Source organism: Sceloporus undulatus, chromosome 2 (genome assembly GCF_019175285.1).
Source record: "Sceloporus undulatus isolate JIND9_A2432 ecotype Alabama chromosome 2, SceUnd_v1.1, whole genome shotgun sequence".
NCBI classification, from domain to species: domain Eukaryota; kingdom Metazoa; phylum Chordata; class Lepidosauria; order Squamata; family Phrynosomatidae; genus Sceloporus; species Sceloporus undulatus.
The window spans coordinates 173,044,589-173,068,568 of NC_056523.1; the positions used below are offsets into that span (position 1 = coordinate 173,044,589).

The following is a 23,980-nucleotide window of genomic DNA, read 5'->3' on the forward strand; positions in this document are numbered from 1 at the left end:
GGGGGGGGGGGAGAGAAAAGCCAGGGAGTTTGAATGAGCAGCTCACCTCGGCTGTGGCTGCTCTGAAAGGAAGAGGAGGAGGGAGGAAGGATGGACCCAAGGGAAGTGGCCAGGACCATCCGGAGGAGCCCCTGCTTTTCCTGATCATCGCAGCCTCCTCCCTTCCACCAGCAAGAGGCTCTGTTCCCAAGCGATGCCTCCTCCTCCTCCTCCTCACCTCCTGGCCCTGAAGGCTCTTCCTGAGTCTGGCAGCAACCTCCTCAAACCGGGAAAAAGCTGAGTCAAGGAGGAAACCGTGCAGGGACGCCCCCTAGTGGTGAAAAACCGGGAATGTCCCGCTGGCAGGAGGGATATGGCAAGCCTAGCTTTGGGAGAAATTTGCATATTACAAGTAAAGGTGTTTAGGGCCTCAAAAACGATCCTGTGATAAAGAATTACAAGAATACTGAGTGGTATACATTTAAAAGATGAGGCATTAGACTCCCAGTGAAACATGAACGATTTATGGCCTTTTTTCCCCTCACTGTAACCTGGAAAGTAATGCCTTTTGCAAGACATATATACCAAGTGGGTTGGCAATAGCTCTGAGTGGCAGATGTCTTGAAGACCTGCTCTCTAGGCTGAGCCAGGCAGGGAGGCCGCGAGGGTGGCACACAGCCATGGGGGGGAGGGATGGAGCTGCCTCCAGTGGCCTCGCTGGGGGGGGGGAGTCCTGGGGGTGTGGGGCCAACTGGGGTGGGACTGTTGTGGCCCTGCCCCAAACGGGAGGAAAGTCCGCCCCCGCGCCAGGAGGATATGGCAACCTTCGATCCTAGTGTAATGCTTAAACCATCCATCTAATGCACCCAAGTTGACTCTCAGTATTTACTCAGTACCTACCTTCACACATACTACTAAGTCTAAGTGTAAATGTCACTGGATGTATTTGAGTTACAGCTATCCCACAATAAGCACAAGTGTGAAATTAAACTTGAAGGGTTTTGTTTTGTTTTTCAGAAAGGAAATTGTCCTGGCCACTTTACTAATGCATACCCTTCCAGAAGCCAGAACAGGGCAAGTTGTTGCTGAAATAATAAATGTGGTATAGAGAAGTCAGAAAAACATATTCAGCAATATATAGAAATGGGCTTGGGGGGGCAGTTCTTGTGTGTGATGGTAGAAGTGGTATGATGTGGATTTAGTGTTCAAATCATTCAAGCTATTCTGTTCTCACTGAGGGCTGCTCCAGCTATTAGGCGCTGCTGTTAGGCCACTGTCCAGCTACCTCCTTAAGGCAGCACAGAAATTTATGTGGCAAAAGCAAGAAAAGTCCCATAATCTATCCTTGGTAATCCTGTAATGCTCCTTTTTTCTCATTCCCACAGGAATTTATGAAGATGAAAGGCTACCCTTGCAGCACAAATCTGGAGACTGTACACGATGGAGCCGAGTCAGCCATGTTCAAACAACTCTTCCAGAAGTGGACAGTTGCCAACCAGTCTGTGGGGCTTGGAAAAACCTATGCCGTGGGCACAATCGGTAAGGCAAGTCTTGTTGCTGGATGGGTGATAGTCATCTTTGGAGAAACTCTTTCTTACCCACATTCCTGGACTGATTGTTTCATGTAGTTGCTTGTTGCCTTATGATCTGGACAAGAAACAGGGCCTTCTATGCCCTCTCCATACCTATGCCATAGCAAAACTTCAGGGCCATACCAAGATTGCTTACTGTCTGAGGCAACAATAGCACCCCTCTCTCTCAGAATCTGACTGGAAGGGGTATTTATTTATTTAAATTTAAATAAGCTGCCCCCAGCATCTGCTGCCTGAGCCAGTTGCCTCCCTCTGCTTCATGGTGAGGCTGGCCTTGTAAAATCTGCTGTGTAGAAGAAGATTCAGCAGCCTCAGCAATTCAGCTTCCCTTTTTATTGTCAAGGAAGTTACTAGTCATCTTTGTTGGTGTCCCACCTGAAGGTGTGGAAAGCATACACACAGTTCCTGTCAGCCCTTCAGCCTGCTTTCAGAAGCTAAATGACTGACTCTGAAGAAAAACTTCTGAAATGGAATGGGGTTGTGATATTTTGACGGTTGACACCTTCTGACAGTAGGCTGTCCTTCCTGATTCCTCCTCCTCCTTTCCCCATCTATGTCCATAATGCTTTAAAAAGTACAAATGTCAGGTCTCAGCTCCAAAGAAATTACAGTCTAAAGCCATGAATGCAGGTTAAAAAACCAAACCATTACGAAAAAAATCTTCAATGTCTGCATATTTTTACATCTCTTTATACCCATTTGTCAACATTTTCTTGTTTAAAAAATGGCAGCCAAAATCCTGTTGTCTTCACAAGTGGACTTAAATTTGTAGGAGTTAGAACTGGGCAGTTCCAGTAGTGTCACTAGCTAGGGTGTCACCTGGTGCAGAGGGTGCCACCCCAGGGAGGCATCCTGGTGATGGAGCAGCCAAGAGAGACATGTGTCTGCTCTGCACTGAAAGGGGAAAAGGTCCAACCGGGTGTCATTGTTCCTCTGGGGTGTCACCTGGTATGGTTAGCACACGCACACACACACACCTGTGATTACAGTGGACAGTTCCATAACATCCGTATCCATTAAGGGGCAGCTGTTACATTACTACATAGGCAATGTAGTAATGGGAGCCAGAAAAGTGACCATTGTGCATTAGGACTAATACCTAATGGGACCAGTGCTCGTTGGAATTGATATGTACCGGTCCTGTTATGCATCAGGACACCAACTGAGTGACGATGTAGAGCCCAATGCACATCTGGGTACTCTTCTCAGTATTCCATTATGCACCTTCACAGATGCCTAATAGGATTTCTTAGCACCTATGTAAAGGATGTACACTGTGATAGCAGATTCTGGCCAGCAGCTATTTCCCTCAGATTTTTCTGTGGCCTTTTTACCTTGACCCCCTGTCCCCAAGGATGTATGGTGTGTTTTTAACTGTTCTGAACAGATGTTTTTGTGTAGACTGCTGATCATTCCTTTTTAAAAAAAAATGTATGACAGATTGTTTTGTGTAATCCACTTTAGCAATTGCATTTACATTTCTATACAGCTTTAGTAAATTCAGCACTCTCTAAGCAATTTCTAATCTGTAAGCCAGTTGCCCCCAACAGGCTAGGCACTCATTTAACTGACCTAGGAAAGGATGGAAGGCTGAGTCAACCTTGGAGCCCTGGGATCAAACTCACAACCTTGTGGCTGCAGTACTGGCATTTAACCACTGTGCCACCAGGGCATCAAGGCTTTGGGTTTTCCATATGGGAAAAAAGTGGGATAGAAATTAAATTTTAAAATGTAGATTCATAAAATCTGGATTTAATTGAAGAGTAGACAATAGCAATAATCTTTTAGATGTTTTCAGATGTAGCTCTCATAATCTTTCATCCTTGCCTAGGACAGAGCTGATGGAATTTGTAGACAAAGAACATCTGGGAAACCATTATTGTCTTCTATACTCTAATGATGCCAGTTGCTCTCTCCCCATTGATGGTTGTTTTCTTTCCAGCTAAGATCAACCAGGAAAAATTTGATGTCACCCTTTTGCATGCTCAGCCAGAACTGGCAGCTCAGGAGAGGATGGTGGATAATGGGGAAGGGACAATTGAGGTAAGAAGCAATCACAGCATGAAAAGCTTGGCTTTCCTATCCAAATAAAATTCTTCTATTTTCATTTTTCATCTTAGTTGGTCATCATATTTGCATGTTCAATAGTATGTAGCTTTGAGTATCATGCAGGGGTCATCAGGTCAGCTTCACCTATGAATGAGAGACCTCCAAGTTATCTTGTTATTAACAAGCCTTGCTCAGGTTTTGAAAACTCAGGGCCATGGCTTGCTTGGTTGACTCTATCCACCTGGGTTGCGGTCTTCCTCTTTTCCCACTACCTTTAACTTTGCCCAACATTATTTTGTTTTCCACTAAGTTATGTCTCATAACAAGTCTTCTGTGTTTTCCTTTGATACATTCAAAAATCAAAATGTCCCCAAATTCTTCCTCTATTGGGGCATGGGGATATTCTCATCCTGTTTCACTGTGTTTCAAAACACAGGCCATTCCTGGACTTAAATTGGTGCAGGGGCAGCAAAATGTGGTTGAAATGCACTCCATACTCGCAGTGGATGTTTTGGAACATTTCAGGGCTATGAAATGTTTTTTTAAGTTATGCAAAAATTGTTTTTGATTCATGGGATGCTCAGAAGGGCTCCAAACATGATAGAAATGACTTCTACACATCCCTAGAATGCATGGTGTTAGTAGCTCATTGAGACACAATCATACCCAGGTCTCCTTGGTGATTCTCAAAATGCAGGCTGCTTTGACAAGAAAATGGTTCTAGCAGTTTTCATCTCCAGTAGAAACTAGTGTTTGTAACGCAAATGGATCTTAATTGTCCATTCCATTCCAAACCAAGCCTCCCCCAAATATTTTTCATTACAACACAAATAGTGCAAAGTGATTATTGTTTCCTGGGAAAATCTATTTTCCCTGCAGATACCTTTGAGCAGGGGTTCCCAACCTTTTTGACTCACGGAGCCCTAAGGGCTCCATGGAGCACAAGTTGGGAACTGCTGCTCTTGAGGACTGCAGCTAAAGGTAAAGGAAAAGAGAAACTTGCAAGTGGGATGGCAGATGATGCTAATTTATCTGTTTTGGCATCTCAATCCTGCCAGCCTCAGATCCACTACACTGCTGGTTTAGAAGACAACATAACTGCTGTGATAATATCCATTTGTGCCTACTGTTTTGTTCTCTCTAGGTTTGGAGGGTTGAGAACCTGGAACTTGTGCCGGTGGCCTCTCAGTGGCATGGATTCTTCTATGGTGGAGATTGCTACTTAGTCCTGTACACCTATGAAGTGAACCGGAAGACACGTTACATCTTGTACATCTGGCAGGTAGACGAGAGAGTCTCAACTGGGGTGACCCCAGATGCACAATTTGTCAGTTTCCCATGGGGATTTTATTTAAAAGCCTTTTGTGCTGTTATGGGCAGTGTATAAGGCCGTGACTTGGGAAAAGAAGGACATGCTTTTCCTTCCCCAATCCAGCACTCTTTAGATGTGTTGGACTACAGCCCCCATCATGGGATCATGTAATTTAACACATCTGGCAGAATCCTGTTCAGAAAAGAATAGTGCTGCCTAAATACATTAAATACCATCTGATCTTGGAAGATAAGTAATGAACAAATTAGTTCTATTCTGGGGAGAGGTCAGTTTGGGAAAGCCCGCCGGAAGAGGATAATTTTTTATCATCTTTTTGAAAGCCTCAATAGAAGTAATCTGGTGAGTCTCCTCTGGCAGGTCATTCCAAATTTTTGGAGCGGCAGCTGAAAAGGTTCTCTGGGAAGTCTCCATCAGTCTAGTTTTTCTTGATTTCAGTAAATGCTTCTCAGAGGACCTGCGTGTGCAGGAAGGATTATATGGGAGGAGGCGTTCCTTCAAGTAAGCTGGACCCAAGCCATGTAGGGCTTTATAGGTAATAACCAAAACCTTGTACTGTGCCTGGAATTTAATAGGGAGCCAATGTAAAGATTTTAGAATAGGTGTAATTCGGTCGACCCTAGATTTTCCTGCGACCAATTTGACTGCCATGTTTTGCACCAGTTGAAGCTTCTGAATGTGGCACACGGGTTGCCCCATGTACAGCGCTTTACAGAAATCAAGTAAGGTCATCCCTGTTTAGTATTTGGATGGAAGACTGCTAAGGAATCCCAGGTAATATGGGCTATATTTCAGAGGAAGGAACTAGCAAAACCACCTCTGAGAATTCCTTGCCTAAGAAAACCATATGAAATTCATAAGGTCACCATAAGTGGACAAGTGACTTGAAGGTATAGATACAGAGTGCTTGAGGTTCCACTATCTCTCCAGCACAAAATGTATGTGTTCCAGTATTCAGATGAGCTTAGGACCAATACTGATCTTTTCTGTTACTAAAAGGGGGATTTCAGTGAGACAATTGACATGGGGCAAGAAGTGTATTGTCCTCCTCACATTCTACATTCCTGATCCAAATTCTCACACCTGCTTTTTGAAGAGAAAAATATGTTTTTCATTTCATTTATGCAATCTGCCATGTAATGCTTAGTTTGGCTGAGAGAGCGAGGGAGAGAAAGAGAGACAGAGAGAATAATTAGCTGTTAATCTACCAGCTGAGTCAGAACTGCAACTTCCATCCATTTTAGCTAGCATAAACAGTTGTGCAGGTTAATGGGAGGTGGATGCCAATAATCTTGGGAGAGCCACAAGTTGTCCTCCCCAAACTATAGCATCATCTGCAGTTTTATCCAAACCATTAGTGGTTATTACTTTATAACTGGGTGGGAATAATCAAACCCTCCAGTTGGACTGTACAGCCCAGCAGCCCAAGCCAGGATAGCCAGTGGTGAGAACTGCTTGGATGCACAGTCTGTCATCTGAAGGGCTGCATGATATCCACCTGTTTTATAACATCTAAATTCCAAGCTTTCCTCTAACAAGTTTAGGTTGACATGGGGCATGTCTACACTGGCAGATTATTCTGGACTGCTCCCAGAGTATTCTGGCCCAAAAGCTGTCCCAAATTCCCTGTTACTTCTGTACTCTAGAGCAATGTTAGGTGGCTGTCTAGACATGTGTTCATCCGTGAAACCTGGCGCTGTCCCCACTGGCACAACTCACTCCCACTGAGGTGTTCAGCATTGATTACATGACTGAGCACCTTGTTTTGAGCTCAGAGGGAATGACTCGGACTAGTGTTGTCTTCAACATAAATCTGCTGTGGGGAGGCAGGGCTTATGGGCACGGGGCCAAAGGGCACTCCCCCACCTTGCTGCTGCAGCATGTAAAATGGTACTGTGGCAACAAGATGGGGAGCACACTCGGCCCACTCAGCAGTCCCCCCCCTCCAAGTCCCACGTGGCCATGGCTGTGCAAGACACAGAAGGCAGCCACCCACTCCCCCTGGGTTGTACCTCACTGGGTGACACCCCCCTCTGGGGTGTCACCACAGTCTGCAGCACCACAGCCCACCTAGTGATGCCACTGGTTGTTTTCACTGGGTAATACAGCGGGACCCATGTGCAGACAGGCACCTGGCATTGTTTTGGGGTACTCTAGATTTTCCTGGAATCCACTGCTCTGGGTTTTCTGGAAAGGTCAATTTTTAAAATCCATTTTAATGCAGTAAAGGGGTTGATTTGGTGCACAACTAACCTCATGTCATGAAGACAGTCTGCACTCCAAACGGGGTTTGGCTTTGTGCTATGAAGATAGGGTGTGATGAGGGCAGGAGGAAACCATTTTAAATGGCCCATGTAGTAATGCCCATGGACAGATTTTACCCACATTCTTCTGATAGTTTTGCATAGTTGATTAGCTGGAGAGATACTGATTTACTCAGAGTCAGCTGGTGGCCTTCAAGGCTAAATGTAGATTTGAAGTTCAGTTTCTCCTGTCCACGTCTAGAGCTATGAACAAGACTACACCAGTAGTACTCACCCCTCACTGAGGTGATGTGCCCATAGAAAGAACTGCTCAGTTCATCTTCTGGACCTCTTGATGTTTTTGCTGTGCCTCAGGGATGCCATGCCACCGTGGATGAGCTTGCAGCCTCAGCTTATCATGCGGTGGAGATGGATCAGCAGTTCAACGGGGAGCCTGTGCAGGTCCGAGTGGCCATGGGCAAAGAACCGCGTCACTTCCTCGCCATCTTCAAAGGAAAGCTTGTCATCTTTGAGGTACGAAGCAGGATTCAGTAGTGCAATTAAGAATCTCCTACTGAGTTTTTGTGTTCTTCATCAACTGCTATAGCTTGCCCCTAAAGAACCTTGCGAATCTGGAGAATGCTGATTTGAAGGAACATGTTTTCCCATGTGAGCTTGTCTTGGGTGCTGATATCTTCCAAAAAAGTGTTTTTCTTGATCCCACCATCCTCACAGGCACATTTGGTGAGGACACAAGAGAAGGCCTTCTTGGTGGCTGCTCCTAAGCTCAGGAGCTCCCCACAGAGACTAGGCTGCCCCACTCCTTGTTTCCCTTCCATTGGGAGGCAGGACTTTTTTTTATGCTAACAGACTTTCGGGAACCAATGTTTTTTAAGTAAGGGTTTTCATAGTGACCTTTACTACTGTTCAACTTTTTTTTTTAAAGAAAGAGGGAAACTATTAATATTACGTTTACATTTTAATTTTAAAATGGAGCTACAGCCTTTGAGTTGGTGTCAACCTGCATTCTTTCTACAATGTAGATGCACCCAAAGATAGGGAAACCCTGTAATAGAAATAGGACAGTCAACCAGAGGGAAGAACTGAATAGGGTATTGTGGAGGTGTGAATGTTTAAATCCATGATTATGCTCAAAATCCCACACAGGGTCTGACAGTGTGTTCTCAGCTCACTGAGAGGTGGCTGTTGCCTCCTTACCATACATTGGGGGTGAGACCTTTGCAGCTCTCCAGATGTTGAACTGGAAGTCCCATCAGCCCTAGCAAGATTAGCTAATGGTGAAGAATGCTGGGAGTTGCAGTCCAACAACATTTGGGGTACACACAGTTCCCACTCCTAAGCTAGATATTGCCTATCCAAAAGCATCATGGCTGTTTTCAGCTTGTCTTGTTCTGCCCTTCTGGTGCATCCTCTTCAGGGTGGAACATCAAGGAAAGGCAGCAGTCAAGAAGAAGCCCCAGTGAGGCTCTTCCAGATCCGTGGAACAGACAGCTCCAATACTAAGGCAGTGGAGGTGCCAGCATCTGCCGCGTCTCTCAATTCCAATGATGTCTTCTTGCTTAAAGCCCAGACAGGGCATTACCTGTGGTATGGCAAGGTGAGGCCAGGAAGCGTGGTTCAGAGGGGGGATGAAGGAAAGCTCAGCTGGGTGGCAAATCTAGAAGATGCTCTTCTACTCAATTTCAGATAGGCTCTTATAATGGCATTTACTAACCTGGAAATATTTTGACAATTTTTAAAGTACCTATGGCTCATGGAGGCTGGCATTCTGTTAGTGGCATACTCACTTGCAAGTTTCCCTTATGCATCTGCATTTATTTTTTTTGGATGCTGGTAGGGGTTGGAATGCCCTCCAACCCTCTGCAGTACCAAACCCTCCTTCTGTCTTACCATACAGCCTCTAAAGCCCCACCTGTTGGCCACTGCACGCCTCATGGGGAACAAAGGGAGACTGGTGAAATATCAGACTATGTTTCCATAGCCAGACACAAAATGATTATGTCAGTGCTGAGACTTCTGGAGGACACATACAGATCTTAGTGCTGCTGTAATTATTTTGCATCTGGCTACAGAGACATAGCCAGAAGTTTGTCTGATTCTGCCCATTTCCCATAAGGCATGGAATGGCCATATCCCGGGGTGGGGGCAGATTCAAAGACAATATAGTGGTGGAGATGGTCGTATATGACTCAACCTAACATTTCTGTGCATGCAGAACTCCTACATTATATTAACCCATACAGGATTGCAGCCATAGAATGTTTAAATCTGACAGCCGTGAGGATAGGACTTAATGTATTTTTAACAACAAAAGAAATGCTTTCACTTTTGAAGTGAAGACTGTTCGTCTTTTCACCTAGGAGCATTTTTTTTGGAGATTTGAAGTTAATTTTGATAAAAGCCTAAAATGTGTGGAGCAGCACTCTGTGACCATGTCTCAGAGTGAGGAAGCTGCTTCAGGTGGCAGGCACTCAGAAGAGTGCAAAATGGTGGCAAATTGTTTTGAGGACAGAGATGTATATGCCATGCAATCTGCTCTACATCTTTTAAATTGCCAGCTGCCATTGGAAACAGTGAAAATGTTATCCTGTAGAACATGAAAAAATTACTTTCTTTTAAAAAAAAAATCACTGTCAACATAGTCAGAGGATTCTGGGCACTATAGTCAAAAAGGTATATTTTGCAAACTCTGCCATCGTTACTTGATCTACACTACAGAATAAATGCAGTTTGATACTGTTTTAATTGCCATGGTTCAATGCTATGGAATTCTGGGATTTGTACTTTTGTGAGATATTTGGCCTTCTCTTTCAAGATTCCATTGCATGGAGCCATGACAGTTACTGCATTTATTTTGTAGTGTGGCAACAGCCTGTCACTCATATTGCTACTGCCATTTGCTGCAGTGACCTCCTGCGGAAGAATTAGAGTGAGGAGAACATCATTATGTTCTTTGTTTCAAGCAACAAATGTCTTGGGCTGCCCAATCCTGTCTCAGTTCTATGGCTTTCATGATAGGGTTCCAGCGGCGATGAAAGAGAAATGGCCAAGCAGCTTGCCATCATGATCTGTGATGGCCTTCAGGAGACTGTGGCAGAAGGACAGGAGCCAAAGGAGTTTTGGGAGCTGCTGGGAGGCCAAGCTCCTTATGCAAGTGAAAAAAGGTACCTACATCCTATCCCAACTACACTCTACCTCTGTCCTCCAGAGATGTGTGGTCTGAATCCTACACAAGCTTGAGCAACATACATTTGGAATATATCCTTTTTTTGTTTTGTTGCTGCAGAGGATGGAATTCTTTTTCTGCCTTTGCAGTGACTTAACTCCCACAAGGGCTCACTGTTTATCTGCAATAGCCCCACCCTCCATGGCCATTCAGTAACTGATGTAAAGTCAGCCATGGAAACCCACTGGGTAACCTTAGGCAAATCATACCCTCTCAGCCTATGAAGAAGGCAATGGCAAACTTTGGCAAACTTTCTCATCTGAAATCATGCCAAGAAAACCCTATGAGAGGATCACCATAAATTGGAGTTGACTTGGAAGCTCATAACAATATGTGTTTTTTCCCCAACTGCTACCATTTTCTATTTATTCTTTTAAATGTTTTTGACCAGCTGGATGGCAGTCAACTAACACTATCAATCAAAGGCCATAATGTAATTGTTCCACATTTTCAACCTTTTTTCTTGGTAAGAAAGAAAAGAGAGAAGCAGCAGTGGGGAAAGTATGGGTGGGTTGAAATGGAAAGTGATGTAATTAGCATCTGTTAATGAGGCAGGCAATGGAACAGTTAAAAACTTATCTGGAAACACTTTATGACCTACCCAGTCAATTTTAAACCATTAATTTTAAATTGGTTTGTTTTTATGTCAGATTATTTTATTGCGTCCCATGTTTATGTGTTTTATCTTACTGTGTTTAAATGGTTTTATGTGTTTTAATCTCTGTTGTATTTTGCCTCGAGCCTTGGGGAGAGGTGGGTAAGAAATAAAATTTATTCATTTATTCTGATTATGATAACTATTGCTTGAGCATTGATTTGAATGGTGGCAAGAAACTGAACAGAATAGGTTTGCATTCAGATTTTTCTTCCCTGGACAATCTGGTTGTTTTGCTGGGTTTCATTCAGCAAGCCTTCCATCTGCATACCTTGGCAATGAGGCCAGGAGGGTCTTTCTCCCAATGACCCCTTTCTTCCTTCCAGGCTGCAACAGGAAGTCCCTGATCACCCTCCTCGGCTTTTTGAATGCTCCAACAAAACTGGACGCTTTATCGTCACCGAGATAACGAACTTCATCCAGGAGGACCTCAGTGAAAGTGACGTTATGCTGCTGGATACCTGGGACCAGGTGAGGCTGGACTGGAGTCAGGGAGCATGAAGTTCTCCTGAACTTCTAAATCTCCCATTCTCTTGCGAGGGTGTCATGTGTATCTCCTGTTGTTATTTCATTCTATTAGGGAGTTTGAGGAAGCTTTTGGAGGTCCATTTCCTTTGTCAGAAGGGAAGATTTGGAGGTTTGTGGAAACTTTTAAGGCAAGGGTGAGCTACTCAGTGTTACTGGGCTGTAAATCCCATCTACTTTAGCTAGACCAGACACTGGGGAGAGATGATGGGAGCTGAAGTCCAATAACACACGGAGGGCCACAGGTTGCCCACACTTGCTTTAAAAAATTCTTTTAAAATTGAATAGGAATCATGTCTGGATGTTGCCCCCAAAGCCAATGATGAAGAATGCTGAAAGTTACTATTCTGAAAGTTAGAAGGCAGTAACCTCTCTAGCCCGCCTTTAAAAAATAGTTTTCAGGGTGACAAGGAAAGGCAAGTTGTGATATAGCTGCACCACCAGAATGATTCCAAGGCAGTAGAACAAGGAACACTCAAGTCCAGAAGTGCATGCCAGATGCTTTCTTCAAAACTCTGGGGCAAAACAGATGGGCCTAATAAGCCTGCTTCTGGGTGGCTTGGGGGAGAGGCGGTCACAAACGCATGCCCCAAGGCCACCTGGGAACAACCCCAACCTAGAAAAGCTGCTCTGAAAAAGAGCAATTCTTTTCAGACTGCTCTGGGATCGTGGCTGCAAGGCAGATTGGGGCTGAACACATCTGTTTGGCGCAGCTCTGGGGCAGCCTGAATTTGCCCTTTTGGGGCAGTCTGTTTCACCCCTGAGGCTTCTGGTGCCTTAGGGGGAAAAGGCTTGTAAAGCTTCATAAAGAATGCATTGTATCATAATTGTGAATAACATTTAGCGCTCCTCATATGGCTACCCCCTGTCTGTGGCATTACTAGGGATGGTGTCACCCCCTTACCCCACATGGACCTCCTCCCATATCACACCATACAGAACCTTTAGTCATTTTTTTGTACCGTTACTCATAAATTATAATTTCCATATATCACTGAATGTAATGGCAATAGATATGACATAAACAAGTAGCAAAATTAAATTTATACCTTTAAATTACAATTACACAGTCTAAATTTATTTGCATGTACACTGTTTCATGCCATTAAGGTGACAATTTGGTAAAACGTGATGTTTTAAAAGAAAAATTTAAAAGAATGATTTTAAAATAAACAATAAAAATGCATTTTAATTTCAAAAAAATAATTTTAAAAAACCCTGAGGTTTTGCTTTTTCCCTACCACTGAGCCTCGCCCTATTCACACCATCTTTCAACATTTTAAAGGGATGCAGGTAAATGCCACAGCCCATTTCTGCCCAAAGGCAGATGTTTGGGGAACAGTGGTGTCACCTGGCGCAGATGGCACTCTCAGCACTCTCCTTATGACACCCCTACCTCCCGTTATTGCTACTCAGCATGGGAGCCAAATATGCTAAAATGGTTCTAATTGGGATTTGGAAGATCCATATTCTAGTCTTCACTAAGTTAGGACACTCACTGGGCAACCTTAGGCCAGTCTCTGCCTCTCCTTTTTGCTGTCTGACCTAATTCAAAGGGTTATTGTGAGGATAAAGCAGGGTGGAGGAGTTCTGTGTGTCAAGCGTTTACCTTCTTGAAAGAAACTCTGGAGGACATCAGGTTAGGAAGGACCATTTTGCCCTTTCCTTTCCATGGAAGAACGTTTCTCCATTGCTCAAATGAATAACAGGAAACAATAATGCTTCTCTTTCCAGGTTTTCTTATGGATTGGCAAAGAAGCCAATGCGACAGAGAGGAAAGAGGCATTGACAACTGCTCAAGAATATCTGCAGACCCACCCCAGTGGGAGGGAAACTGACACCCCCATACTGATAATCAAGCAAGGTTTCGAGCCCCCCAACTTCACAGGCTGGTTCCTGGCCTGGGATCCATATTGCTGGAGTGTAAGTGGAGACTGCTCCTCAAATGTATGCCTCTGATGTGTCCAGAAATACTATTATGCTCCTCATGTGGAAGATCCTTATTAATCTAAATGAATTTAAGTCTCCGGGACCAGATGAACTCCATCCAAGGGTATTAAAAGAACTGGCAAATGTAATATCGGAACCATTGGCAATAATCTTTGAAAACTCCTGGAAAACAGGAGAGATCCCAGCAGACTGGCGGAGGGCAAACGTTGTCCCCATCTTCAAAAAGGGGAAAAAAGAGGATCCCAACAATTATCGTCCAGTTAGTCTGACATCAGTACTAGGAAAGATTCTGGAGCAGATAATTAAACAGAGAGTCTGTGAACATCTAGAAGGCAATGCCATAATCACAAAAAGTCAACATGGGTTTCAGAGAAACAAGTCATGCCAGACAAACCTAATCTCTTTCTTTGATAAAATTACCAGCTTGGTAGATGAAGGGAATGCTGTGGATATAGTATATCTTGATTTCAGTAAGGCCTTCGACAAGGTTTCCCATAACATACTTGCAAACAAGCTTGTAAAATGTGGTAACCTAGACAAAGTAACTGTTACATGGATTTGTAACTGGTTGACCGGCCGAACCCAAAGGGTGCTCAACAATGGCTCCTTTTCATCCTGGAGAGAAGTGACCAGTGGGGTCCCACAGGGCTCTGTCCTGGGCCCAGTACTATTCAACATCTTTATCAATGACCTGGATGACAGAATTGGGAGCATACTTATCAAATTTGCAGATGACACCAATTTAGGGGGAATAGCTAATACCCCAGAGGACAGGATCAAGATTCAAAATGACCTGAATAGACTAGAAAGCTGGGCCAAAGCTAACAAAATGAAATTCAACACAGAGAAATGTAAGGTATTGCACTTAGGGCGGAAAAATAAAATGCACAGATATAGGATGGGTGACACCTGGCTGAATGAAACTATGTGTGAAAGGGATCTAGGAGTCCAAGTGGACCACAAGTTGAACATGAGTGAACAGTGTGATGCGGCAGCTAAAAAGGCCAATGCTATTTTAGGCTGCATCAATAGAAGTATAGTGTCTAGATCAAGAGAAGTAATAGTGCCACTGTATTCTGCTCTGGTCAGGCCCCACCTAGAATATTGTGTCCAGTTCTGGGCACCACAATTCAGAAAGGACATTGAGAAACTGGAGCGTGTCCAAAGGAGGGCAACAAAAATGGTGAAGGGTCTGGAAACCATGCCCTATGAGGAACGACTTAGGGAGCTGGGGATGTTTAGCCTGGAGAAAAGAAGGTTAAGAGGTGATATGATAGCCCTGTTTAAATATTTGAAAGGATGTCATGTTGAAGAGGGAGCAAGCTTGTTTTCTGCTGCTCCAGAGAACAGGACCCGGAGCAATGGATGCAAGCTGCAGGAAAAGAGATTCCACCTGAACATTAGGAGGAACTTCCTGACAGTAAGGGCTGTTCGACAGTGGAATGCACTTCCTCGGAGGGTGATAGAGTCTCCTTCCTTGGAGGTCTTTAAACAGAGGCTGGATGGCCATCTGTCAGGGATGCTTTGATTTGGATTTCCTGCATTGCAGGGGGTTGGACTGGATGGCCCTAGTAGTCTCTTCCAACTCTACAATTCTATGATTCTATGATTCTATGTCACACTGATAGGGAGGATCACGGTTTGAAAGGAATCAAATATATAATAATAATAATAATAATAATAATAATAATAATAATAATAATTTGTTTTATTTATATACCGCTATTCCAAATATCATAGCGGTGAACAGCAAGTAAGCTAATTAGCAAGTAAACTAATTTGCCCCCAACAGTCTGGGTACTGATTTTAGCGACCTCGGAAGGATGCAAGCCTTATGCAGATGTTGTCATCTAGTAAAAGTAACAGATAAATATTCACAGGTATTTGTTAAATACCTGAAATTTGCACTTGAAATCTGCCAATATGTCCAGGTTTGCCAACTGGAATTTCAATATCAATTAATAATTGGAATGTGAAATTTTACCATAAAATTAAAACGTTGGATGGCTTAGTTTTTATGTCCCAAAATTAAAATATAATGCAAGGCTGGCTAAAGCTCCTGCTAAAATTAAGGGTTCCCCAAACTGTCCATTTGCTAGCAGAATGCAGCCCTCATTCTCTCTGCAGCCTCCCCTTGAATCTGCTTGAGGGCTGGAGGAGCCTCCAGGCCAGATTTAAGGTGCAGAAGAGTGACAGGAGGAAGGAAAAGTCTCACTGTTATGAATTGGTGTTTGCACAACAATGGATGCAATTCTAAATAACACCAATGTGATTCTTCTGGGGCTTGAATTGTGGAATGAACCCGATTACACAAATGCAGACTGAGAACATGACTAGTTTTCTGAGCTGGTGGTCCAGCTTCATAGACCTAGATTCTGTTGCACAAATCTTCATTTCAGTAAGACTTTTGACAATGCCCCCTATGATATTCTTGCAAAAGAGCTAGTAAAGTGTGAACTAGAAAATATGACTGTTAGGTGGATCTGTCATTGCTTGACCAACCAAATCCAAAGGGTGCTCATCAATAACTCATTTTTATCCTGGAGAGAAGAGACTAATGGGTTGCCCCAGGGTTCTGTCCTGGGTCCAGTGCTATTCATCATCTTTATCAATGACTTGGATGATGGAATAGAGGACATGCTTATCAAATTTGCAGATGACACCAAATTAGGAGGGGTAACTAATAACCCAGAGGGCAACATCAAAATTCAAATTGACTTTATCAGATTACAGAGCTGGGCCAGAACTAACAAAATGAATTTCAACAGAGAGAAATGCAAGGTACTACAGTTAAGCAGAAAAATGAAATGTACAGATATAGAATGGGTGAGACCTGGCTTGACGACAGTACACGCAAAAGGGATGTGGGAGTCCTGAGTCAACAATGTGATGCAGCAGCTAAAAAAGCCAATATGATCCTGAACTTCATCAATAGCAGTGTAGTGTCAAGATCGACGGAAGTAATAGTGCCACCCTATTCTACTTTGGTCTGACTTCACCTGGAATAGTGTCTCCATTTCTGGGCACAATTCAAGAAGGATATTGACAAGTTGGAATATCTTCAGAGGAGGGTGATCAAAATGGGGAAAGGTCTGGAAACCATATCCTATGAGGAGTAGCTTAGGGAGCTGGCTGTGTTTAGCTTGGGGAAGAGAAGGTTAAGGGGTACCATGATAGCCATGTTTAAATATTTAAAGTAATGTCATATTGAGGATGGAGCAAGTTTGTTTTCTGCTGCTCCAGAGACTAGGACATAAGAGCAATGGATTTAAGCCACAGGAAAAGAGATTCCACCTTAACATTAGGAAGAACTTCCTGACAGTAAGAAATGTTTGACAGTGGAATATGCTGTCTTAGAGTGTAATGGAATCTTCTTTGGAGATTTTTAAGCAGAAGCTGGATAACCATCTGTTGGGGGTGCTTTGATTGTGTCTTTCTGCATGGCAGAAATAACTAGATGGCCCTTATGGGAATTTATCAGACAAGGGAAATTGGAAGTATAACCCAATGGCAATCCAAACGCAATCATGGGGTTTAATGTTATTGCGTGATAGCCCACTACATGCAAATTCAGGCAATGGGAAGTCAGTCTGAACGTAATCGTGTGGTTTCACATTATTGTGTGATAGACTGCCACACGCAAATTCGGGCAATGGCATGCTATTTTTGGGCAATGGGAAGCCAGTTCGAACGCAATCGCATTCACGTAATTGCACTAAACTAGCGACTTTAAGTGAATGCGTTCTGGCTCCACTTTCTTTTCATTCGAATTTAAGAGAAATTCCTCCTGTTTGATAAACTCCATGGTCTCTTCCAGCTCTATGATTTTAGCAAGTCTTATTAAAACTGAAAATGCCAGTATGTTGAAATGGGTGTAACGAGGCCTGTGATTATGTTCTAATGGGAAGTCTATTGTCAAAAAATTGCTCTGCTTGTGGGTTTTGTGGGGAAGCATCTGGTTGACTGCTGTGAGGAGCAGGATGCTGGCAAGATGGAGCTTTGCTTTGATACAGTTCTCTACATTTTGCCAAAGCTTGATTGTGACATGATTTAGAACAGGTGCCATGGCTAAACCCTTGGGAGTTCAACTTTGTTCCCAGTACCTAATACTATGGTATCCCAATTCTGCATGGTAACTGTCTCTTTCTGTTCTTTCAGGAAGGGAAGACATATGAGCAGCTGAAGGAAGAACTGAGAGATGCCAACAGTACTCTCAGAATCACAGCAGTGAGTTGAGGATTTGCTTCGCCCATTATGTAGTAAAGTCCATGGTTAAGAAGCAAGGCATGCCCTTCTATTAGGCAAAGTGAGGTGACCACCTCAGACCTCACATCTGGGTTGTCAAGAAAAGGAAGTAAATTGTTATTTTTTATTGTTGTTGTTGGGGAGTGAGAAAAGGCACCAGAATAAATCAGTTGGCTCTGGGTGCCTTCTGAGACCTGGGTAGATGTTTTGCGACAGACTAGTGACCCAGCTAGATTTCTGGCAAAAAAGGACATCTAAACAGAAGGTTGTGTTACACCAACACAGACCATTTTGTTTATCTAGCCCAGTATTGTCACTCTGACAGCTGTTCTACAGTATTTCTGGTAGGGTGCCTTTTCGGTCACCCACTTATTAAGATCCTTATTTTTAACTGGAGAGGCTTGGAACTTAACCTGGGGACTGGTGCACAAAAAGCAGTTGTTCTGCCACTGCACTGTGGTCCTTCCCCTACCACTTCCCACTGTTACAGAGATTAATGCAGTTGCACCTACTGGCTTGTGGATGGGCACCTCTTGTGACATGCTGGATGAGATAAGCAAAGGACAGTCAGTAATCATGGCCATCTCTCCAATAACCACAATTACTGGTGATTTTTTGATATACAGTCGGCCCTTAGTATCTGCTGAGGTTTAGTTTCAGGACTTCCCTGGGATACCATAGTCCATGGCTGTTCATGTCCCATTATATACAATATCATAGTAAAGTGGTGTCCCTTATATCAAATGGCAAAAATCAAGGTTTGCTTTTTGGAACTGGATAAAAAAAAATTTTTTTAAATCCATGGATAACGATGGCTGACTGTACTGCAATCCAGTCATTTTCATGTATTGCTATATGAGACCGATTATAATTGATAAATGAATCCCAAAATATCCATTCATGAAGGAGGTTGTTTCTCTGAAACAGGCTTCTGCTGAGAACAAGTCATTTTGCTTTGTCTCAGAATATGGCAGGGCTGAACCATTTAACTCTGTTCATGCAGAGAAACCATCTCCACATATACAAGCACTTAGGCAGAAACCCAGAGGCAGACTCTTATGAGGTTGGCTGGCTATTACTCTCAAAAATAAATCTTTGGGCATACAATAGTAAGGCATGCATTCTTTTTTATTTCTGGATAAAAGTGGGCACCAGTTACTGCACTAGTTTAAGAAATATTGGCCTAGAGTCTACTATCCAGGTTGCATTTAGCAAAGTACCTTTCTGCTTAGGATCTGGATGATGCATCGCTTATGCCAAAACCAGGGACCCTGAGTAGTAGTAGCACCACCACCAAACACCAAACCTACTCTCTGGAAGTCTTGCTGTCCTGCCGAGATGAACTGCCTGAAGATGTGGATCCTGCAAAGAAGGAGGTGAGCTCTCTTGTGGTAATGCCTGTGTTTCAAAAGAGAAGAGGGGTGGATCTAGATAGAAATGCCCATATCTCAGGGTTGGTTAACCAACATTTATCTGGTACTGCATGTTGCACAAGGAACTATTCATTACCTTCTTGCACAATGTCCAAGCTGCCCTCCCAAAGTCAAATCTGGGTTGAGGATGGGTAGGGAGAACTTGGCTACAGAGAAATGAGGGCAATCTCCTAAACATATAGACTCTTGGGAAGTAACTCCTTTTCTTGTCCCCTGCCAGTAGAACTACAGCTGGATGCTGCCTGGTTGCCTTCCCATTCTTTCCCCAGCCAGTAACCACCCACCTGACAGCTGCCATATAGGAACAAGGGGAAGCACAGCACTGGATGCAGTGGGCAAGATACTCCACATATTTTGATCTAGAATCTCAATGAATATTATTATTAGGGTTTTTCATGAGTCCACTGTACAATGATGCAGAAATGGAGCAGAATCCATCCTCTGTAAACCTCAGCCTTGCCACTTCCCAAGCAGATGGCTTATGTTACCACAACTAGGCACCACTTAAGAAAGTGCTCATGCTGCTGTGGCAGACAGTTATGCTGACATAAGCAATCCACATGACCCTGGACAATGGGAGCTAATCTTTGTATTGACAGAGTTGCATGGTAGTTTGAACATTGGACTATGACTCTGTTGACCACAGTTTGATCCCCCACTTGGCCATGGAAACCCACTGGGTGACTTTAAGTAAGTCATACACACTCAGCCCCAGAAAACCCCATGATAGGTTCACCTCAAGGTCACCATAAGTTGGAAGCAACTTGAAGGCACACAAGAGCAACATATGCAAATATTCCAAAGTCCAAAACTTCTGCTCCCAAGCAATTCAGATAAGGGAGACTCAACCTATCCATTAAAAAACAAACAAACTTGTAGCTTTTAAAGTTTTTTTTAATGCTCTTGTCTTGTTTAAACTATTTGATTATATTTGATATAGTTTTAAGTTGTTTGTTGTTTTACTGATACACCAGCTTGAAATCCCCTGATAAAAAGTGAAATATAAATATTTTTTTATAAATAATAAATAAATCTTTGGGTCACCACAAAGTGAGAAATGACTTGAAGACACACAACAAATTGACTCACCATTTAATGGGGCCGCCCACCTCGGCGGGACGGCCCGGTTGCCACCGGGAGAAGCCCCGCGGAGGACTGCCGGCCTCTTCCGGCTCGGGCGGCCCCCAGAAGCCTCGGCGGGGACCGCTCGAGCCGAGATTGGCTAGGACAGGGGAGGAAAGGCGGCGCTTCCGCCCGCGTCGCTGGGGACTACAGGTCCCAGCGGCCTCTGCGGGTGGAGGTGCCTACTGATTGGGCGGCATCATACCCAGGCACCACCCGAGATTGGAGGGAGGCCGGGAGGCTGGCCTTGCCACCCCATGCCGGCCTCCCATTGGCCAACAGGCCTATAAAAGGCCACGAGGCCTCGATGGACGGCGCCATTTTACGTTTGGCTCACCCACCCACCCTCCCTCTGTGGGTTTGGGTTGTTGTCACAACTTTGTGTGGCGGTTGCATAGGTCTTGGATCTGGTGGGCGTGGTTTCCAGGGCTGCGTAGCGCTGGATCGGGAATCCATCCGGACACGGGGGGGCGGCATTGCGAGTGAGGCGGTGTTGCCATTGAGGGGGCATCACCGGCATAGCGTCCCCCATTGGCAAGGGATAGTTATGTAATCACTTGCCATCCCGAAGTTTGGCTGTGACCAAGCACTTTGGTTCATCCACTCAGTACTGGGCTGATGGATGACAGATCCAGACCTCATGCATTGGAGCCAACCCTACATTTTGCGTTGGCTTGGTCCTTTTGTTATGCAAATAAAGTTGTGGCCTTTACCTCCAACAGGCTGTGGTTTCTTTGTGTCTGCAGCGGTGTCCCTCTTAGGCAAACAACTGTTCCAACACTTCTACTTAAGCTGGGACTAATGTATAGGATCTAGGCCAAAGAGTTAGACCTGTTGTTTTTTGTGGGTTTTTCGGGCTATGTGGCCATGTTCTGGAAGAGTTTATTGCTAATGTTTCACCAGCATCTGTGGCTGGCATTTTCAGAGAATGTTGGCATGCCTCATAGCTTAAAAAACCTACAAAAACCTATGGATGCTGGCTGTGAAAGAAAGCCTTTGAGTTCAAGTGAGACCTCTTTCTTAACTGCATCACTTCATACTTATAGAACTGGAGTCCTCTAATTTTTATTTAACATCAAAAATTGTATAACATTCTTCCACCAAATAAAAGTGTGTGTGCATGTGTGTCAGAGGGCGAATCCTAACCCTCCCCATCTCTACAGTGGGCTATGTTTCCCCATGCCTTACTGGAAGTCAGTTTGCAACTAATCCCGTGGACATTTAACTGTAACACTTAGCCATTGCTTCCCTGTTTTGACCCCTTATCTCCCCTCTTTTGACATGTAGATAGTAAGATTCTTCAGGCAGGAACCAGCATTCAGCAAAAGACAATGAACACTGGTGGCACAGTGTAGTAAATAGATACATTTATATGCATGGTCATTTCTTAAGTGTTGTGGTAGGGAAGATTGTTTGGAGGTTAGGAAGTCCCCAACTGCCATTCAAAGCTATATCATGAGAAACAGGTTCACCACTTCTACAATTTGTGAGAAGTTGAGTGTGTAAAAGAGAAAAGCAACTTGCCTCACTTGAAAAGGTTGGGACTCCTCTTCCTCGTATTCTGTTTATACCATTAGCCTCTGTAGCAGCATTGGGTTTTAGCTCACTATAGCTCATCCCCACATATATGAATCCTAGTAAGAGGCTGCAACAAGGTCTCCAACTTCCCCTCTGCCCCATGAAACCTCTGGGCAGCCATGTGTGAAAACCAGGTTGTGGTTAAGAACAGACCTCTACGAAAATAGCTTATCATGGTTCATGTATTCCCTTGTGCAGTACACAACTAACTTTAGTTGGTTAGGTAAAGGACCACACTGTCGGCCCTGGTCTACTCAGGCCAGATGGTTTCCTTACTCATGCAAGGGCTGTGGTTTTTCCCCCCACTTAACAGAGTTTCCTGTCAGAAGAAGACTTTGTGAGAGTCTTTGGCATCTCCAGGAAGGAGTTTGCTGCTCTTCCGACATGGAAACAGCTCAACATGAAGAAAGAAAAGGGGCTTTTCTGAAGCAGCAGCATTTCCAGAGGTAAAATAGGAACCATCAACATGTTTTGGGGCAGGCCCCAAATCCAGAAGCACCTTAGCCTATGGCAGGAGCTGTATTCATCCTTCCAACAATATATATATCACGTTTGTGCCTAACTGTGCTTTCAACTGCAATTTTGTATCTTGCTCAAAGCTGCTGATGACCAAGAAGCTTCATTTTTTCCCTCTTTTTGTCTTCACACTTTACAAACCTTCATTGTCAAGCATAGTACTAACGGAAGTGGAAAGGCTTTGAAAATGTATTGGCAACAGCATTGTTCTCTCTGCTCTGGGCTTAAATGCTTTCTAAGAATAAGTAGCCACAGTGGTTCCTAGAATTCCAGGACTTCTCATTTTACACCCAAGAGTCCTAATATAGCAACCTTCTATGTGCCGGGATGCATTTCATTTTTTCTTTTTCTTTTTACAAATTCCTGGGACTATTGTGAGCTGGGGGAGCTTTCCTCAGGGCTGCCAAAGTTGCCCACCACTGTGAGTCTCAGCATTCACCCTAAAGGAGCCAATCATCTGAACATAGCTTGCCAAGGGTGGGGAGAGGGGGGCATTTACAAATTCTTTCCCTGAGAGAGGAGAAGGGACACTTTTCATAGAGCTTGTTCACCACTCTGTATAAGCCTTTTTAATACAAAAGGAGCTTCAAGCAGTCTTGTGCTGTGTGAGAAAAATGCCCCAGCGCTTCTTCAAAGTACACAGCCCCACACACTTTCCAGGAGAAGGGATAAGCCCAGTGCCAACAAAACCAACATGCTGCCTACATCCTGTCTGACATGCTAAGCAAAAGCAAACTATAAATATATGTAATACAATCTTGATAAATAAAAGATACATACTGTTAAATTTGGCTTACTTTAGAACTGAATGTTGTTGTTTTTAAATGTCCAGCATACCTACCACCGTTCCATCTTTTTAAAATACAATCAATGGATTATGCTACTAGCAGCAACATCTTAATAGGCCGATCATAACTGAGCTGTGCAACAGAGAAATGGATCAGACAATTGTATGCAAACAAAAGAAGTAGAAGGTCTTGAAGTAGTTCAAGGTGGACAAAATCCCATCTTCCAGCTGATGTTGGATGACAATTCCCATGAGCCCCAGCCCACAGAAGCAATGATGATGAATGGAGAGTTGTAGTCCATCATCATCTAGAGGGCTAAACTTTGCCCATCCCTACACTAGTTTGCCTGAGGCAACAAAATGTCTTGGGTCAGCCCTGAAGCACATGGATAAGTTAGATAACCCAGTAAGAAGCTGAAGGTGCTTTTACCTATATTTTGCAGCTGTGCTTCAGTAGCCTGCTTGTTTGTAACATGTGTTGCAAAACACAAAACTCATTTAGTACATTGACACTAGCACCACGGTAGATAATTTACCACACAGCCTACAGCAGGAAGTGACACATAATGTTCTACACTAAGCCATACATCCTGGGAAAAGCTGTTTGAGAACGGTTCCAGCATTACTCTCAGTAAAATCTCTCTTATTTCATTCATCTATCAATGTTTAGGATATCTAGGCGACAAAAGACAAAAGCAAAAGCTTTTGGCAACAATGGCCAGACAATTC

At 43.8% G+C, this 23,980-nt stretch overlaps 1 protein-coding gene across 2 annotated transcripts in view; it reads left to right on the forward strand.

Moving 5' to 3' along the window:
- AVIL (advillin) overlaps positions 1–23,251 on the forward strand; it is a 53,083-nt gene extending 29,832 nt beyond the window's left edge. For both annotated transcript variants that reach the window (XM_042453341.1, XM_042453340.1), the window contains exons 10-20: positions 1,365–1,518; positions 3,514–3,614; positions 4,765–4,902; positions 7,569–7,727; positions 8,632–8,811; positions 10,233–10,378; positions 11,422–11,566; positions 13,355–13,543; positions 17,729–17,797; positions 19,048–19,191; positions 22,262–23,251. In XM_042453341.1, coding sequence (XP_042309275.1) covers positions 1,365–1,518; positions 3,514–3,614; positions 4,765–4,902; positions 7,569–7,727; positions 8,632–8,811; positions 10,233–10,378; positions 11,422–11,566; positions 13,355–13,543; positions 17,729–17,797; positions 19,048–19,191; positions 22,262–22,375 — 1,539 coding nt within the window. In that variant the 3' untranslated portion in view covers positions 22,376–23,251. The remainder of the gene's footprint in view (positions 1–1,364; positions 1,519–3,513; positions 3,615–4,764; positions 4,903–7,568; positions 7,728–8,631; positions 8,812–10,232; positions 10,379–11,421; positions 11,567–13,354; positions 13,544–17,728; positions 17,798–19,047; positions 19,192–22,261) is intronic.
- Positions 23,252–23,980: the final 729 nt, after the last annotated feature.